Source organism: Penaeus vannamei, chromosome 6 (assembly GCF_042767895.1).
Source record: "Penaeus vannamei isolate JL-2024 chromosome 6, ASM4276789v1, whole genome shotgun sequence".
Taxonomy (NCBI): Eukaryota; Metazoa; Arthropoda; class Malacostraca; order Decapoda; family Penaeidae; genus Penaeus; species Penaeus vannamei.
This window is the reverse complement of record NC_091554.1, coordinates 43,079,817-43,099,691: the sequence shown is the minus strand read 5'-3', so window position 1 is coordinate 43,099,691 and position 19,875 is coordinate 43,079,817. Positions and strand designations below refer to the sequence as shown.

At 39.3% G+C, this 19,875-nt stretch overlaps 2 protein-coding genes and 1 long non-coding RNA gene across 6 annotated transcripts in view; 1 reads left to right on the top strand and 2 right to left on the bottom strand.

The window, feature by feature from the left end:
- Positions 1–5,900, top strand: part of SCaMC (Short Calcium-binding Mitochondrial Carrier) — a 74,851-nt gene extending 68,951 nt beyond the window's left edge. For all 4 annotated transcript variants that reach the window (XM_070123032.1, XM_070123033.1, XM_027377172.2 and 1 more), the window contains 5 exons: positions 212–323; positions 514–672; positions 782–1,051; positions 1,224–1,539; positions 1,867–5,900. In XM_070123032.1, coding sequence (XP_069979133.1) covers positions 212–323; positions 514–672; positions 782–1,051; positions 1,224–1,539; positions 1,867–2,060 — 1,051 coding nt within the window. In that variant the 3' untranslated portion in view covers positions 2,061–5,900. The remainder of the gene's footprint in view (positions 1–211; positions 324–513; positions 673–781; positions 1,052–1,223; positions 1,540–1,866) is intronic.
- Positions 5,901–8,066: 2,166 nt separating this feature from the next.
- LOC113824428 (uncharacterized) lies at positions 8,067–14,369 on the bottom strand. Its single transcript, XR_011398627.1, has 2 exons — positions 13,693–14,369; positions 8,067–11,663 (listed from the first exon to the last, which is right to left on the bottom strand). It is a non-coding gene; the product is annotated as an uncharacterized lncRNA (long non-coding RNA).
- A 1,163-nt stretch (positions 14,370–15,532) lies between these two features.
- LOC113824427 (trypsin) lies at positions 15,533–19,875 on the bottom strand. The gene is made up of 9 exons (XM_070123031.1): positions 19,521–19,875; positions 18,950–19,009; positions 18,531–18,584; positions 18,067–18,123; positions 17,688–17,830; positions 17,442–17,533; positions 16,826–16,941; positions 16,327–16,499; positions 15,533–15,966 (listed from the first exon to the last, which is right to left on the bottom strand). Exons 1-9 carry the CDS (start codon positions 19,753–19,755, stop codon positions 15,808–15,810), a joined length of 1,089 nt encoding a protein of 362 aa, XP_069979132.1. The 5' UTR covers positions 19,756–19,875; the 3' UTR covers positions 15,533–15,807.

Here is a 19,875-nt window from a genome sequence, read left to right as displayed (position 1 = left end):
GTGTATGTGGTTGTGAGATTCAGAATGAAAAGGTATGGTAATGATTATGTAGATAGGCAAATGCTGAGAGAATGAGATGTTAGTGTGTGCAGTTGCATTTACAAATTTTGCTGAGACTCAAATGTGTGATAGTGATTATGAAATTTGAAGACCATACTGACACAGTTGTCCACTTCTTTACTCTTTATTGATTCTAATATCTTCTTTTCAGAATGGACAAAGATGGCACATTAGACATCAGTTTTGATGAGTGGCGGGACTATCTTCTCTTCCACCCCTCAGCCAATCTCCACGACATCATTCTCTACTGGAGACATGCCACGGTAGGTTTGATTTCCTTTTCCAGGAATACCTCTCCTTTCTTATTTTACATGTAACGGTAAAGGAGATCCTGCCCTCAGTAGACAATTCCATATGGACTGTAGCTGCTGTGATAAATTTGAGACTATCTAAATAGTAATTGTAGTATGGAAACAACACAACTGGTAATTTAAACCACCTTGGTATTTTCAGAATCTGGATGTAGGAGAGGACCTCTCAGTGCCGGACGACTTTTCACTTGAGGAATGGCTCTCTGGAAAATGGTGGCGTCACTTGGTGGCAGGAGGCGTGGCAGGCATGGTATCAAGAACTTGCACAGCACCACTTGACAGACTCAAAGTATTTCTGCAGGTGAGATTGAGTAAGGAGTCACTAGGCATCTGTAGCACAGTTTTCGACTTGTATAATCATATAACGGAAACATTTTCTTGTTCCTTATGAAAATTTTGTATTTCTGCAGGTTCATGGAGCGAAACAGTTTCACAGTTTATCCAACTGCTTCAAGTACATGCTTCAGGAAGGAGGTGTCAAAAGTCTGTGGCGAGGTAATGGAATCAATGTCTTGAAGATTGCGCCAGAGTCTGCCCTGAAGTTTGCTGCCTATGAACAAGCCAAGCGCATGGTATTGCAGTTTGGTGGCAGCAAAGAGAGAGAGTTGACCATTTATGAGCGCTTTGTGGCAGGTTCCTTTGCTGGAGGTTTTTCGCAGTCTGTAATTTATCCTCTTGAGGTAAGACATTAGGAATATGCATATTAGGTACTGTCTTATTGAATTGCTTACATATTAATTTTTCTGTAATTGTTTTGTATATCTTGAAGAGAAATGTATGTGTAAATATTTAATAATTGGCTCCATAGGAAAATAAGAATAGTGTTGTTTAATTGTTTCTTTTCTTGGACAGGTTTTGAAGACCAGATTAGCGCTCAGAAAAACCGGCCAGTACAAGAGCATAGCAGACGCAGCTGTCAAAATTTATAAGATGGAGGGTGTAAAATCATTCTACAGAGGCTACATCCCCAACATTCTAGGGATTATACCATATGCGGGTATTGACCTTGCCATATATGAAACCTTAAAAAAATCTTATATGGAGCAATATTCAGATGGCAGGAACCCCTCAGTTCTAGCCATTATTGCCTGTGGAGCATTCTCTTCTTCATGTGGTCAGGTTGCGTCCTACCCTCTGGCTCTTGTTCGCACCAGGCTACAAGCACAAGGTAAGTCTTGTAAGAATGTGGAATTTACTATTTTGCTATTTTGATTTTGCATATGAAAAGTAGAAAATGGGGTAATTAAAATATTGAGACCTTAATCATGTTCGGATCCTGTCTAATTCTTCTTGTAGTGTCAATTGACATATAGAGATTAACTCCCTTCAGAATTCACTGTGGTATACTATGGCCTTGTACAAATTTTTATTGCTCCTTTTTACCAATTCTGTACAAATATTCTTTGACAAGACAGGTGTATATTGCATAGCAAACCAAGCTACTTATTCTTTGATTTATTTTCTAGTTGTTTATTTTTAACTTTCACCTTTGCAGTTATAGCCCCAGGAGTGGTCCACAACCAGCCAATTACAATGTCTGGACTGTTCCGTCATATTATCGCCAAAGAGGGACCCACTGGCCTTTATCGTGGCATCACACCAAACTTTATGAAGGTTGCTCCGGCTGTCAGCATCTCCTATGTTGTCTACGAGAAATGTCGACAAATGTTAGGGGTATCCATGACTTAATTTCCTTGTAGCAAAGACTAATAGTAATTTTGAAATTGATAACAATTTAAGTTCATATATATTTCGTGTAGACTTCTTATTTTCATGGATAAATATATTTCATTTCATCTAGTGTTTTAAATGACGTTCATGGTTTTGAAACGAGCATATGTGATTTTGTGAATATAATTGAATGACACAAATTTTTATACAAGTATGGTTGAATACTCTGTTCTACGATCAAAGGCTGTATGTTCATTTCTACCCAGTCATTAGGCAGACTTGTTGAACTGTTTGGAACGAATAACATATTGGAAATTTTTTAAATTGTTAGATTTTCTGTGATCAATTTTAATAAGGGGGAAAAAAAAGTTAGAACTAATGATTAGACAGTGAACATTGGACTCTGTTTGATTGAGAACATAAGCAGCTTGAGGAGTATGCAGCGAAGCCATTTGTGAAGAGTTGAAGTTCACCGTGTTGTTGTCATACAGACTTGTTATCTAGGTAGTCTATATTTTCTTAATATTTTTCATATTAAAAGTGTCGCAGTTTCTTCCACACTGACCTTTTTCTGGTATATGCTGTGTCAAGTGGAACAATCAAAAGCCTCTGTTCAAAAGACAGCCTATGCTGCCAGAAATTGTGCATGTCATTGTTATATATGTTTGGGTACTGATATACCAGAGGAATGTACAGGGTTGAGTGACTGGAGTTGTTTGTAGCACGAGAAATGTTTGAGGCGAAGTGGCTCTTTTGATGTCTACTCATCTTGTAATTCATCCACAATTTTTGATATTCCAAGTTAAAAATTTGAATGGTAATTCATGTAGAGATAGTTACAGAAATGCAATTATTTCTGTGAATGTTGAAAATTGGAATTTAGAGTTTTTATATATAATTCTATTACCATGTTTTGTTTTGAAGTATTCAGAAATGATTTGGATAAAGTTTACTTCTGGTAAAAATGTTACCACTATAGTGTTAAGTCAGAAGTACATTTTCCTTCACTTTCGTTTCATCATCATCCTTTACTTTTGTATTGCTTACATATAAACATTCAGCTTCACAATATGACTGTATGTTAGTTTTTTTATATATATAAAAATAATTTGAAGAACAATTGATATTGTAAATTATTTTTTTCTTTAGAAATCTGTGCTGCAGTTATTGATATTTAATTCCTCATAGAAAGTCTTAGAAAAAGGTTTGCACTTCATACTTTGGTTCTGCTGCTGTCCTGTATTTTGTAAGACTAAGAAATAAGTTTCTACATAAGCTTCAGGCTGGACTGTACTTACAATTCTCGTAAATACTCCTTCAAAGCTTGTGGCTTATCTGCTTTTTCTTCTTAGCATCATAGAGACTGTATACAGTTAAAAGGAAACAAAGGTTCGTGAATATAAATTGAATTGATGCTTTGGTCACAGCTGTCATCCCATAGGTTTTGCAAGATGAGATAAATTGTTAAACAATACCATCAGTGGAAATTAAACGTCCAATGTAAGATATTGTCCCATTATTAGGAATGCCTGTGGATTTAATTGCTATAGAGCTGAATCAAGGCAATCCTTGATACATGTATATTGAAATAGAAATAACTGCTTCCACAACATTAAAAGTAAAGTACAGGTTTGAAACCTCTCATTATGTTAAGCAAAACTCAGTGGCCAAATAATATTAATGGGGCATTATATCAATTTCTTTGGCATATTTTCCTGGCATTTTGTTTGGAAAGTTCTAGTTGAGGACTGGCTACAGTCATATCTGCAAATATTCATGAAACATAACATTACCCTTGTTTTCATATGTATAACACAAGCTGACCAAATATTTCATTTTCAGTTGCCCCTTCACCCATTTAAAGGAATTTTATGTTAGTTGTACAGTTTAGGGAAATTGCCCAGCTACATAGTGGTTGATTCAGGTCATTGCGCAGAGTTGCAGAAGACAAGTTTGTGTCAAAGATTTTTAGTTTATATGTCATCCAGTGCATTTGATCTCTTGTGACACAATATTTTTTTAAAATAATAATAAATAAATATTGATTGATGACAAAACTTTCCTTTTGTGGCAATGCCTTTGGTTGAGTTAAGATGATAAAATGATTTTACATATCTGGAAAGTTTAATCATGAACTATGAAGAATCTTCAAAGACATAATGTGACTTGCATCGCACAGGGTAGCTATGACAACAATCTTGATCAGATGATACATAATGATTGTTCATCCATCCATTCATTCCAAACTTTGTGATTCACGTGTTTGGGTAAAGAGAATACAAGTTTAGTGTTCGATTCATTGTTGAGCTTTCTAGCTGGACTGGAAAATTAATATCCATCATTGTAGTATTTTAAGGCACACTTACGAACTTGATATTCCCTTAATCTTTATATCAGTAGAGGATAGATACTACTATGTATTTGACTCCGTTTTTATGGTATTAAAGTTACTCTAACATTTGCAGAGCATGGGCAACTTACTGTTTTTCATTATTTTATTTTCAAGGTTGCCAGCCTGATGCAGATAATCGGTAAAAGCAATTTAGACCTGTCTGTGGATGAACTATTTGTACATCCATTAAAATTGTTTTGAAAGTTATCTGGGGGCATTAATTTGATGGTAAGATATATGTATTACCTGCAATACAACATGTCATGGCTGTAAGGGCCATCCAAGCTTTTGTGATTGCATGAACAAGTCCTTAATGTATATGCTTATCTATGCAGACGAGTGGATTGTGACAGTTGACCAATGAGAAAAGTTCGGTAATGTGGCAATTAAAAAAAAAAAAATCGTATTGAAAGTGCAATATCTAGCTTTTGTTAGTGAAGCATCTACAAATAACTTGATTTTAATGCAACAGTAGCTTGGTGAAGTTTGATCATTTGAAAGTTGATTTTTCTTTTCACAATAGATGCCACCTTTCAAAATCCACAGGATATTAGGAATGAAGGTGCTAGCTTCATATATAAGTATTTCTATCTCTTGTGTTTCTTGCACTCCACTCTCCCATAAATCTTCCCTTTGTTGCATATTTTCCTCTTTTTATAAAAAAAAGAAAAAAGGTGGGTGCAGGGGTACGTACACCAAACTATTTTTACTTTTTGCTTGTGTTTTTCTGCTGCTGATAAAGTATCGTCTTGTACATTATCATATATTTATTTTTCAATGGCAAAACGGAAATCTCGCGTGTTTGATTTCTTTTTATCTTTTAAGGTACATTTCAAAGGAAACTGTCAGGTGTTGGTCAAGGGGGGGAATAGTTTTCAAAGCTTTATTAATGAAATTCGGTTTTCTTACAATGTGACCCTTAAGTGCTGATGCTTTATGGTTCATCAACAGACTTACTATACCGTAACTGTGATCATATGATAGTTCTTGACAGTGAGTGGGTGTTGATGCTGTATTGGCTTTCCAAGGGCCAAGTACAGATGCACCCAGATCTAGTATTAGCATATTGATTTTCCAAATAATACTTTTAATCAGTGTCCATTGCTGCTAGTAATACAAATCTTCACATTTGCGATTATAATTTACCAGCGTTTCTTTAAAAGCAGGCATTCTCAAAATAAATTTAGCTTCATGGCAGTGTAATAATAGTTTACTACTTTTTTCCCAGTTTATATAGTGCATAATTTTTACGATGTAAAAGATAGAGGTTAGCAATATTGGTGCCCAGTGTGACCAAATCCTACATGAGAAGCCTGACAGTCCTCATTTACAGCTGTTGCTTGCAGGATCCTCGTAATTTATTTAATGTTGTATTTATGTGTATGTATATACCATTATTTTTATGACAGCAAAGTGAAGTTGAGGAATCTAATATGATATATACAGTAAAAAGAGAAAACCTGAAATTGATGGTGTTATTTTCCTACTTATTTATAGTGCAAGAACGTTAGTATGCACGTGCTGTACTAAACTGATTTAAGTCTTTAATGGCTGACTTCATGAATCAGTAAAGGGTATGGTGGTTATAAAATTAATTGGTGCAAGTTGTTTTAAAATTGAGAAAATTTCTATGTAAAGCCAATGACCTGTGGGTGAACTGCCTAAATCCTGTCCACACGAGCAGGTATGATTGGCGGGTGCCAGTAAAGGTAATGTTCCAGGCGAGAAATGTTCCAGGCGAGAAAACTACAAACTACTCATAGGTTCAGTTTTCTCGCTAATGGCATCTCTAGTTGTACCCGCTTCTCCAGGCCACCCTTAAGGGGCCCGTCTTATCACACCATCATGGCATGAGGACCTCCCAGTGTCGTACTCAAGAGGGATACTAGTGCCAGAGAAAAACAATGACAACATATAAAGTGATGAATTGAAAACCTTTGAAAATATATTTATTGAAAAAAATTATATACTCGCTAACATCTAAAGTCATAATCGGCGTATTCGAAATTATAGCGATTAGATGGAGCTTGGAAGCGAAATCCGACAGGAAGGGCTGCACGCTTTTCCGTAGCAGCATTTCTGCCGTTCTCTAGAAATCAGATAATAAAGAACAAAAATAATAAAATTGGATCAGGCACTATCATAAACGGATAAATATTAGATTACAGTAACTGCGTATGATCAGAGTCTACTGATTATAAAATTCCTACTTTACTTACTTTTTATAGCTTGCCTAAAACGTTATACAGTTTATAACATTACCAAGTCAATATTGTCACATTCAACAAGAAATACACCCTTAACTGTACCGTAAATGTCCGATGTATAACCAGAAAATATGACATTGTACCTGTAAACTTGATCTATAAAAAAAAGGATCCCATTACCAGTGAGTGTTGTAGGACTGAAGTCACTCTATGGGACTCTGGCTCTATTTTTGGTGATGCCCAGCTAGAAGGCCCAGCTGACGTAACATCGAATAAAATTTAAGCCGCAATGCAATGCAATAAACAAAGTAACGCAGAGAATCGCAAAATCATTAGTCTGATTCTACGCACTGTTACTGTAGCTAACATTTATCCGTTTATGATAGTCTATGGTCCAATTCTATTATTTATATGCGTTTTCTTTATCATCTGATGTTTAGAGAACGGCAGAAATGCTGCTACGGAAAAGCGTGTCGCCCTGGTGGTAGTGAAAAGAGTAACGAGAGAAGGATACGACTATTCATAGTGAGGGAAGAGCAAACGGAGTAGGAAAGCTGTTCAAGAATCACACATTCAACTTTTCATACTTTCAGCACGGCTCTCACACTTCATGAAGACAGAAGAGGATGAAGAAAACGAATAAAACGGAAAAGAGGCCATACAAATTTAACTGAGGTGAGGGCTGAGTTCCAAAGTAGAGGTTATCCGCTTCCTTGGGCCGTAGTCTCCGTCTCCTACCCCTGCTCTCCCCACGACAACGAACAAAGAATTGAGGGGAGGGGACTTTGAAAAATGAATACGGGCTAATTTACAAGAACTCAACATTATGAATAAATGATGGGGATCACGGTTTAATTTCCCCCAGACTCCCGCCGCTCTTTTACACATTGGATTTTTTTTTTATCAGCAGAGACTACAAAAATGCAGGAGGAAAGCTCTGCCTATAGCCTCTTATAAGTAAGGTCATGTCAGTGCTACCAAAAATTAGATAGTTCATATAAAAGATTCTAATTTTCTAAAGTAAATGTATGATCACAGACAACTGTCGAGTAAATCTCTCGCTGTTCAATAAATTTTGGGAGAAAATGGTTCTTCGTATGGGCACTGGTTTTCGAGCTTACTACATACTAAATGTGACGAGAATATTAAGTAGCCTGCTCGGTACTCTTCGTCTCTGATATGCTCACCCAACGCCATATACTGGCAGACGATGAAAAATACTTGTTACCGAGCACATATTAGCTAACACACACAGCATGAATAGTACACACATGCACATAACACACACTGGAACCAACCACAAGAAAATACAAATTGGTGTAGTATACTACCCAGCTGTTCGACAAGATTGAGCCTAGTCTGACCCTAGGTTGGCTGGAAATTCTAGATTTTCTCGTATTTCCAAGGATAACATTAAGAATCACCTTATTATGCTTGAACTGTTTATTTGTTAATACATTGAAATGAATGAAAAAATGGATATAGAAATCTTAGAATTAAAAATAATACATTAAACATGCACAAGCACAAAGCACAGGTCAATATAGCTCTAGGTGTCGGGGTGAAATGACTAGCTGCCTCCAGACACGGCGAACTGCTGGACACAAGCAAACTATCGAGAAACATTAGATGGCAATTAAAAGGAGAAGAACAATACTTAACTTATTTTGTTCCTTGCAAGGTGTATTTTAATTAAAGCATAATTATTCAGAAGGTATACCTTGGGATAGACTACAATCCCTCCCCTAGACGGAGGACAGGCAATTTTTAATGTTTTAAACAAATAATGTGCTAGGCATCAAAGGTCATATAGCATTATGGTAAAGTATTGTGATGAGAGGGGTAGTTACTAAGTTTCAATGGTCATATACTAAGTTTCAAGATAGTATGGTAGTGTAAGGGCTAGAAAAAGGGTAGTAAATGGAGGATAGTTATTGATAGGAAGGGGAGGGATAAGGATAGAGGGTGAATAAATTGAAATGAGGATAAGCGCCTAAGGAATGAGAAAACGTTATCAAAGGAAAAGGCATGAGGTTCTGAGAAGATTTCCTATTGGTTAGGTGTCAGGGAAGTCAGCTGAGATATGGGTTGCTGTGAAGCGCAGACAGGATCGTAGGATGTGTGACTGAAAGAGGGACATTGCATGAACATAGAGGTGGATCAGATTGTGACATGATGTAAGAATGTTTGAGGCGAGTGTGTCTAATGCGTAGGCGGGTAAGAGCAGTTTCCCAGCATCTGTTTTAATGGGATGCTATCGACCAAGGAGAGATGGAAGTTATCATGTTATGTAGTTTATTAGTGGTTAGGCCAGACCAGAATGACTACGATGAAGAGGAAGGTTTTGAAGTGAAGCTGGCATATATGAAAATCTGGGATGATGGGATGTGGACAAGGTGGCGGAGTGTGCTAGTGTGCCTGGTCACTGCCGGGGATCCCAATGAGACTGGGTATCCAACAGAAACTGAGTCTTGTGATGCATGGCTAGATGGAATAGTTTGTCCTGAATCTTACGGTCAAGAGGCTTGAATGGTTGTAGATACTGTAAGAGAGATAATGAGTTTTTAGGGTTGGTGAAAATTGTAAAGGATGAGGAAATATGGCAAGACTAATGCGAAGAGGATAGCATACAATTCAGTTGTAAGGGCGCTGGGTTCGGGTGGAAATGGAAAGTTGAAAGTACAAAATTACAGCAAAACCAATGTCAGAGGTGAATTTGGAACCATCTGTAGACACGTGAGTGCTGGAGGAGTGGGTTGAGAAAATGAGTGAAAAGGATAGAAGGGAGGGTGTCTGATTTCAGTGTATCAGGGAAAACTGAGGAGCAAATATGGGAGGAAGGTATAAGCCAGGGCGGGTATTCATAGGTAGAAAAAGGTAAGAGTTGGAGGCGAGGAAATGGTAAATGGGAGAGGAGTTCATCCATCCTGACAGAGAAAGTAGATGGGCGTGGACAGAAGGTAAAGGCTAGGAGAATGGACTGAGGGACAGTTAGTTTATATAGAAAACTGGTGAAATGTGCATAAATCTGGAAAGAGAATGGCACGGCGTCGGGATAGGGAAGGTAGGCCTAATTCAACGTATAGACTCTCAACAGGAGAGGAGCGGAAGGCACCTAGGGCTAAGCGTATACTGCAGTGATGGGTAGTATCAAGGCGAGTTAGAAGAGAGGTAGAGGCAGAGGAACAGATATGACAGCCGTAGTCAAGAATGGAAGGATCAATGAAGTATGGAGATGGAGGTTGGTTTTGCGGTCTGACCCTCAGGATATAGGAGCTGTAGGAGTCAGAGGTGGCGGCAGGTTTTCTCTTTGATATAGAGGATGTAGTCTCACCAAGTCAAAAATGACTAAAGAATTTGTCAGAGTGGAAGTGGAGAGGAAAAAAGCATGGAGAAGGATTTGGATGTGGAAAAGTGAAAGCCATGGTCTGTGGCCCAAAAAGAGTTTAGATATTGCAAATTGGATTTGTTGACAGAGATTAGATATAGATGGGCCTGATTGATAAATATATACAGAGAGGATCGGATAACTGGTGGTAGAACCGTTATCAAACAGTTTACGGTTATTAGGAATGGTGTAGCGCTTAATACACCTCCTTGTGGGAGACCTTCATGTTGAGGAAAGGATTAAGCTGACGAGGAAAATTTGACTTGGAAGGTACGACTAGTTAGGAATGATTTAATGAATACACCCATACTCCCTCTAAATAAACTAAGTAATGATAATTCTAATAATTTTCACAAGCAGCTACTCAGGGGTATGGGTTAGTAGTCTTGAAGGAGAGTGCTGGATTTATTTGGTTTAAGAAAAGGTAAAATAAGTGCTTCACGCCAGTGAGGAGGAAAATTTCCAGTTATCCAAATATTGTTGTTAGTAAGGAGGATAAGGAGGAAGGTGGAAGATGTAGCATACGGCATTGTATGCCATAGCGCTTTCATGCGTGTATGGCAGAAATAAGTTAAGTAGAGAAGGGGGCATTGTAAGGCTCAGTAGACATCACGAAGGATATGGGAGTGCTGTCCTTGCCTGTTTTGATGATAGAGAAGGGTGTTATGGATATGGAGGACTGGCAGGATATGGAGGATGTTTCCTAGATAGATACAGACTCGTGTAGAGGTTTTCATAGTTTTGAATAGTGCGGTGTAGTTGAGTTGCTGTTTTTCTAAAGTTTATTAAGACTGACGTTTGATTGGGGGCATTTCCCTAAAAATGATAACTACTCCAAACTGCTCACTTCTTCTGAAGCACTAAGAATAATTCGGTGTTCCACCATGGAACGCATTTAGATGTGTATAGCCTAGATGTTCTTGGAATGGCTGTGAAGGCAGAACTCAGGACAGCCATTGTGAAATAAGAAAGCATGTCTGATGTGAAAGAAAAGGATGGAGGAAGAGGGAGAGTGGAGAGAGAGGTAAAAGCATGCCAATCTCCTCTATTAAAGCACCAGCGTGGGGGTTGTGGAACATGAGCAGTGGGAGAGAGAAGGATAGAATAGTGATCACTGTAAGGAAGGTGGTCTAGAACTGAGGAAGGGGGCAGGCAAGGGTGAACAGTAAATCTAACAATAGCACTTTGCAAGCAATAGTACAATGCATGACCTGGGATCATGTATTTCACCTCAAGTACTGCTGATTTTCGTTTTGGGGAACACAAAGAAATTTTCTTTACTGTACCCAAAATCGATGCAGCCATTTGGACTGCCAAATCTATCATCCAGGCACTTGTCCGCTGGTACCTGGAATTCTGTATTTGTTTTCTGGACAGTGATCAACAGCTAGCAGGCAACCACCTGGGTTAGATGACTTCTTCCTGGCAAGAATTGGGCAAGCTGCCCTTAGGACAACCCTCCGAGTAGCTCACGGTTGAGACATGGGGGCGAGACGGGGTGATGAATGGAGGCAAGCTGTACGCCGATAGGTAGCGGCCGCCGACGTCAAGGACGAACAAGTCCCGGCAGACTTGTGGTGACACCTTGGCTCAGTCACTTGCAGTCATGCACCAAAGTTCTTGCAGTGATGTACCTGCAAAATCCAAATTCGCTATAACAAAATGACAAGACTATAACAAGTAAAATCAAACTTAAGCCTTAAATATCCAGACAAAAATGAATTTACAAAAGATAATATCTAATGACAAAAAGCTATGTAAACAAAAGAACAAATTACATGACAAAAAAGAAATGGGACAACTATAGGGTGGTAAGTGAATAATAAAATTAAAACTTTAAATGAACAATGACAATGAAATTAAAACTAATAATAAAATGAAAGTTAAGATGAGCCGTGAAATCAAGAATTAAACAAATAATACAAGTAAAACTAAATGAATAAGGTATCTGTTAGCAAGAGCCTCACATCCTCCAGAGACAAAATCCCAAAAAATATATTTGGGTATCATGCGAACCCAAAAATCCAAACCTAACCTTTCCGTTAATTTTTAAAATTTATTCACATGACCGATCATGATTTATGTGCCGATGGATTTCTCTCACTTCTATAAAATGTATAGAAATTATGCTGTGGAAACCACCCCATTAACGACAACCTTGGTCGCGGTTGTAGGGGTAGGCTACGGAATGGTAGAAGGGAATTTGCTGGGTAAAATATGAGTAATATGCAAAGAATTAGTTATGTAAGGGGCTGTGTGTCCGGTGACCCCAATCACCATGAGGACACTATATTGTTTTGAAGAATAACCCGGAATCGACGCAACACAAAATAAGAAGCATTTCTTACTAGTGTTTGGCAAGGAATGGCGTCTCAGTGCTGTTAAATATTCCAGTGGCAAAAACGCGCGTGCAGGTTTTCGCACAGAGCAGCGTAAGCAATTATTAAAGCACCAAACAAATGGTTATTTTTTCCATTACCGCAATTGGCATTTCGGGAGAGGTTGAAGACCGCGACGCGCGTTGATAGAGGAAAATGGACACCGCCATCTTATAGAGCGCGAAAAATAGAAGGGGATAGCGTATAGTTTAAGATGCACCGGCCTTATAGTCACCGCTAAATGACGAAAATATAACGCGCGGCCGCCTTTCAAATTCAAAGTCGATGAGCTTGTTTACCTTGCTAGGAAAAACACGACACTGACCCACGAACGCATTTTTGCGTTCGCGAACTAGTCCGTGTATCATTACGCGCTTGTCAAAACGATATTAGGTTAATTATAAGGCAAAACAGGCTTAAATAACAATAGAAAACAAAAATGCGTAAAACCAGCACAAAAAAACTTAAATTCGGCCAATGAATCTCTACGGGCACGCCATCTTTGAAATCCATCCCACCTTTCGATAAAATCTACGGGAATTCGCACGTTTCAAACCCAAAAACTCGTACTGACCAATAAACAAACATAATCTAACAATTTAAGTTGCCGTGGCTAGGTGTGCCCATTGGACACTGCCTGAGGTGAGGGTTGATGGGGGCTCTGTCCCCAAACACCCCCGGGAAACATTCACTTCACCTCGGTATGTACGGCAAGATAGAAGTGCATTCACATAAAATATAAACCAAATACCTTTTAATCTTGAAACTTTCGTTCGCTTCTTTCTACGGTCTGGATTGCTTCGTTTTTACTCACTTTTTCGGCATTTGGGGCTCTTTATGGGCCGAGATATCAAACTGGTACGGTTACTTGTCTATTTCTTCTTGGATGCCACTGTATAGTCTTAAGAATAACCCAGAATCAAAACAACACTGGAAACGCTACGTTTCTCACTGGCTTTCTGTTGCAGAATGGCTGGTGAGCTGTCAGTGTGAAATGCACGATGCGTAGATCTTTCTAAAGAACTGTATAATTAAATCTTAAAACACGAAAATGAAGTATAACATTTAGGAATAATTTATTCACAGCGACGCGCGTAGATAGAGGGAAATGGACACCGCCATCTTTTAGAATGGGAAAAATAGAAGGGGATATTTTCGTCATTTTGCGGTGAACATTAGACCACTGCAATTTACACTTTCTTGTTTCTGTGTATTTCCCCCTTTATTAGCAGTTTGTGCCGATAGCCACAACAGTTTTGTTACAGAAAATATTTGTGAAACATACCTTCGTGTAGGGTACAGAGGAGCTGCGGCGGAGGAATTATAGAAAATGCGACATTATGAGCACTGGCTGTGTGAGGGATAAAATCTGAGCGGTGATATGCAGGAATTATTTTCATCACTTTGCTGTAAATATGTAACCACAGCAGCTGTGCCCATATTATTCATGGCTATTTCGTAAGGTCTATTAGATGGCATTGTCCATTTCTCTCTATCTCTGTGCGTCGCTTTCGGTAACATTGGCCAGTAAGAGTATACAAATCAAAGAATGAATTTTAACAGTAACTCGTACAACGCACACACACAGCACATGTAAACACCTCTGGGTTTTGGGGTGAACTGATTATGCCTGGCTTCCAGCGCACGGCGAGCTGCTGGACACTGGCAAACGAGCGGGAAACAAGGTAGTTTACATGGTAGTTCAAGGTAGAGGAGCAATGTATTAAAATAGTGCGCCCTTGGCAAAATGCATAATAATTACAGATGTTTTTTTTTTTTCTTTTACAAGGCGTATCTCGGGGTACACTACAATGGTCTACCGGTCACCAGGGCACACTGCCTCAACACCTTAAGATCAAACAACACTCGAGGCACGATAATTTGGCAGTGTTCAGTTTATAAATATATAAAATAATGTCATGATAGAAAAGAACGTATGTTGCTTTTTCACATCAGTTATTTTTTGAAGAGTAGAAATAGGATTAGTAGTAGTGTGGTGGTGGTGACGATAGTATCGTTAATGATAATAATTATAATAATGGCAGTGATGATAATAAAAACAAGAAAATTATATAATATCATTATAACGATGGTAATAATATACCTTTTGGCCTGAAAACATCCGAATAAAAAAAAATTGTGACGACTATCTCAGACGATCTGCGCGATCGTCCTGCACTCTCGCACGCAACCACAAGCACAATACGAAATTACGCTTCCAAATAATGTTGATGATGAACTTCGGATACGCGATACTGTGACCATTAGAATGACATGGACTTTACCTCTTTTCTCCCCTAAACCCCCTTTGCCTGTATTCACCACTTCGCTTCCTTTGTTTCTCCCTTTCTCTTGCCTCTTTCTGTCTCTTTTCTCCTTATTCCTCTTTGCCTCTCCCCCTCCTCTTCTTTCCTCCCACCACATCTACTTTTTGTTATTTTCTTTTCATACATTTTTTCTTCCTTATCTCCCTCTCTCTTACTTCACTCTTCCGCCTTACCTCTTTTTATCTCTTCTTCCTTGCCTCCTTTTGCCTCTTCCTACTTCCCACTCTCCTCTGACAGTTACATACGTAGAAGTGACATCAAATACACCTTTATATTTTTTTTCTAATTTTCATAAGAGATTACTACTGATACGTCAACGGTTTACAGAGGATTGTACCCATTGTTATTGTGATTTATCCTGTGAATGGGTACACAGAAGAATATGTATTAGACACTTGAAGTAGATTTTCAACATTCTTACCATGATGAACTAGGATGATCTAAGCTAAATTTCAACTTATTTTTCACATTGCTGGACTAAAACAAAACATAATTCGTGGAGCTCAATATATATACATAACTATCATAACCCTTTAATGAGTGGAAATTTGGCACGAAAAGAAGGTAAACAGATCTTCCTAAAAGGGCTTATATATTCCTCCCGGGATGCCTTTTTAGATATATTTGGCATCCCATTCTAATACCCTGGAGGTATTAAGGGCACCGATTTAGCTTGTCTCTACTTGTTTCTAATAAGATTTTTTTGTGCATTGCCATTTATTTTGTATCTTTAAAGAATAACCTCATTTTAAGGATTCAGATCTTTTCGTAACAGTCAAGGATATCATACCCATGTACTTAATTTCGTTCAGTTTATTTCAAACATTCACATCTTTATACTGGGAGGCAGTGATGAGCTTTGTGAGCAATACCTATTTTGCGGATATATTTTACAGAGACTGATTAAATTAGTTAATATGGAGGTTGATTGACAAAATCCCTATTACTATAAAGCCAAAAAATAAATAATCACTGAAAAAAGAAATAAGGGTGTTTGTATAATACTAAATCTGAAATAACCATTTTTTTAATGACTAAAAAATATGCATAACTATATTGTTCTTGTAATAAAACTATGCTCTCATGACGTGGTTGATCCATGGGATGTATTTGGAAACGTCCATGTAAACTGCAGGCTTCCCAGGCAGTGCACAACCCTCACGCCATGACATGACACCTGATATGACCTCTCCTTCTGGGGTGTGGCACATCAGGGGTCCGCCGTTATCACCCTGTGGGGGAATGGAGAGGTAGGAATTGGTGATTATTCATATGAATTATTATTATTATTATTAGAATTATTATTATTACTATTAGAATTATTATTATTTATTTATTCCTTTTTTTTAGTCTTGTGGGATCAACATGTGTGATGTGTTGAACTGGTAATAGTCATTCAAGAAGCTAAGTAGGTGCACTATGTGTTTTTTTTATTATTTAATTCTAAATCACGCTAAACTGTTTCACTTAAAAAATAGACTACTACAAAACTGATAATCAGCATCGAAGCATTACAAGAAACACACAAAACACACTTTCAACGCACACGAACCGAAGGAAAATAAACAAGGATAAAATAAAATCTGACGTACCACACACGCCCCAATGCCCTTCTCTCCGGCACAGATCACGTTGTCCCCTAAACTAGCGTTGTAGGCTCCCTTGCACTTCTCCTTCTCCAACAAGGGTACTTCGCTGATTTTGACGACGTTGGGGCCTGGGGTACCTTCGTCAGTAGCGCCCCAGCCTCCTTCGCGACACAGACCTAGGAAAGGGATAAACTTTGTAACATTGGGTGGTTTAAGGATCGTCTTACCTATGGGTTAAAGACTGACTTGGTTATTCTATGACTTGGAATGATTCAGTTGATAATGATAATGACTAGATAATGATAATGAGAGAGAGAGAGAGAGAGAGAGAGAGAGAGAGAGAGAGAGAGAGAGAGAGAGAGAGAGAGAGAGAGAGAGAGAGAGAGAGAGAGAGAGAGAAAACAGAAATAGACATTTACAAAACCAACAAAAAGAAAAATCGTACGCATGACTCCTTTTCATTCCCCTTACACCCTTTCCTTTTTCACGTGTTAATACCTACCGGTCGAGATTTCGAAGACGTTGGAGGGAAGCTCAGCGAAGGACACGACCTCCCGCACCTTCACCGCCTCCGACAGGTGGATCAGGGCGATGTCATTGTCCATAGGTCGGTTCCAACTAAAGGGAGAAAGGGAGAATGAGAATTTATGCAAAGGAGATCTACCTGAAAGAGAAGGAGAGGATGGGAAAGAGAAACAGATTGGTAGATGCACTGAGAGAGAGAGAGAGAGAGAGAGAGAGAGAGAGAGAGAGAGAGAGAGAGGGAGAGGGAGAGGGAGAGGGAGAGGGAGACGGAGGCGAGGGAGGGAGGGAGGGAGGGAGGGAGGGAGGGAGGGAGGGAGGGAGAGAGAGAGAGAGAGAGAGAGAGAGAGAGAGAGAGAGAGAGAGAGAGAGAGAGAGACAGAGACAGAGAGAGAGAGAGAGAGGGGGGGGGGGGAGGAAAGGGGGTAGCAGAGACTTAGATTGAAATAGATAGATAGATAGAGATATGAGATTAAATGACAGAGAAAATATAACAGCGAGGAGAAAATACTCAATTTTTATGGTTTGTTAGCAGGAAATTAACCACTCGCTGCTGAATTCTCCACAAACACCGATTCCTGACCTCGTATACTTACTGGGTGTAATTCGGGTGTTTAATGACCTCCTTAACCGTGACCTTTTGCTCGGTGCCTTCTTCCTTGTCCATATCGTGCTCACCCAACACCACCTGCCGTGAAATAGGCCTACATTACCCACCATTTTATCACACGTTTCGCCAACAACAAACCAGCTGAGAGACACCGCATAGACACAAACATTCACTTTAAATCAACCGCAACACATACAAATAATATCAAAAGAACATGAGAAAAGAAACTTACCACTAGTTCTTGGATTCTTTCGCTATCTAGACAATGTGCAGCTGTGAGGACCCAGGCTGGAGCGATCAGGGTTCCGCCACACAGATGCACGTACACTTTCTCGAAGTTTGTGACTTGTAGGCTTACCAACCACGGGAATTCTCCTGTGAATAGCATTATAGGCAGCAGGTGTTACCATGGAAATAGTAGTTTTTAAGTGCGTAATTTGTAAAAGCTGATGAATAACGTTTTTTAAAATCTTTTATGGAGCCCTATATATTTCTTTAAAACCAGATAGACATTATTTCTACAAAAGCATGATTCTTCGCTTCAAGTTCTCATTCAGTATCTATCTATCTATCTATCTATCTGTATATATATACAACTCAGGAGAACTTACCAGGTGTAGCGGCGAGATGCATCGAGCCGGGAGGTCCAGGTGGAGGAGGAACAATTTCTGCAATATTAATAATTTCATTACCGCCTTGCATAACAAAATCTCAAGGTAATACTGGATTTTTTTTTTTCTCTCTTCTTCCTATCTTTCTTTATTTATTTTTCTCTCTCTCTCTGCGTTCAATCCTGCGCACTACCAGTAAATGGTAACCCCGGCCATTCCTTGCACACAGGGGGAGATTAGAAGGCAAAATAAAACAAACAGTATATCACAGCAACTAATATCCATTGCAATACATGGGATTGAAACTGAATTTTAAAATTTCTCTCTCTCTCTCTCTCTCTCTCTCTCTCTCTCTCTCTCTCTCTCTCTCACACACACACACACACACACACACACACACACACACACACACACACACACACACACACACACACACACACACACACACACACACACATACTTACCAGGTGTAGGGGCGAGATGCAATGCGCTGGGTCCAGGTGGAGGAGGAGCAATTTCTGCAATATCAATAATTTCATTACCGCCTTGTATAACAAAATCTCGGGGCAATACTGGAATTTTTTCTCTCTCCTTCCTATCTCTCTTTCTTTCTTTCTTTCTTTCTTTCTTTCTTTCTTTCTCTCTCTCTCTCTCTCTCTCTCTCTCTCTCTCTCTCTCTCTCTCTCTCTCTCTCTCTCTCTCTCTCGTTCTGCCTCTCGCTCTCTCGCTCTCTCTCTCTGTCTCTCTCTCTCTCTCTCTCTCTCTCTCTCTCTCTCTCTCTCTCTCTCTCTCTCTCTCTCTCTCTCATACACACACACACACACATACACACACACACACACACACACACACACACCAAAAACGACGCCCATATTTCCCTTACCTACAGGAGGAGCCCGAAACGCGTACAGACCACCGTCATCGTCGTGCCCGAGGTTGCAACCTGGAATTAGTAATTTATTTTTATGATTTTCAATTCTCTAAGAGTGCGGGAAGGTCTAATATTAGTGTTATATGATAGAGATGAGGATCTTATGTGTTAAAAGGAAGTTAGAGAGCATATTGTTATTATTGAAGGATGGTAGAACATTCTAGCGTGTTAATGCTATGGTTGAAAAAAATGCACAATCTAGATTTATTGAAAATTCTTCTGGATTTCATCTTCAACAGGATTTCGAAACGGTTGTCTCATTTTCAATAAATATGGTTAGCGCAATGTGGATTTTTCAATCATTGTTAACAAAATTTACTTGAGGTTATCTTTCTCATTATCTTTACGCAACATGTTTACACAAGAGGAAGAATGAAAACGATTCATTACTTTTCATATTTTTCGACGGCTCTCACCGTTTAACAAAATGCCAACTAAATTTGCCTCAATGTCTAGACATATATCCAAATTATTGTACTACTAAAGAAAAAAACACACACAAAAAGAACGAAAAACAACATGCCTTTTAATCTTTTAAAGTCACCTGAATGGCAGTCCAGCAACTTCGAGACGATGCTCTTCAGCTCGCTAATGGCCTCCCGGTTGGCCTCCACCGACGCGCGCAGGTCGTCCGAGAGCAGCACCGGGGACGCCGTTCGAGTTGGTCTGATGGACACCAGGAAGCTGGGCAGCAGGAGGGGGTTCTGGATGGTCTGCTGGGGCGCCAGGGGGCTCAGCAGCGGCCCGTAAGGATTCATGTTCTTCGAAGTGTTGGGACGGCCAGGCGAAGGCGGCGACGGCGGAGACGAAAGTGCTATCCAAGAGGGTGTCCGAGAGTGACTGCGGCGAAGGGCGTTGCTGGCCTGGCTATATCGGCA

Coding starts and splice junctions, on each gene's coding strand:
- LOC113824427 (XM_070123031.1), bottom strand. CDS start 19,755: ATGAATCCTTACGGGCCGCTGCTGAGCCCCCTGGCGCCCCAGCAGACC. Junction 18,585..18,949: donor GTTTCGGGCTCCTCCTGTAG/GTAAGGGAAATA, acceptor TTGATATTGCAG/AAATTGCTCCTCCTCCACCT. Junction 18,124..18,530: donor GCATCTCGCCCCTACACCTG/GTAAGTATGTGT, acceptor TTAATATTGCAG/AAATTGTTCCTCCTCCACCT.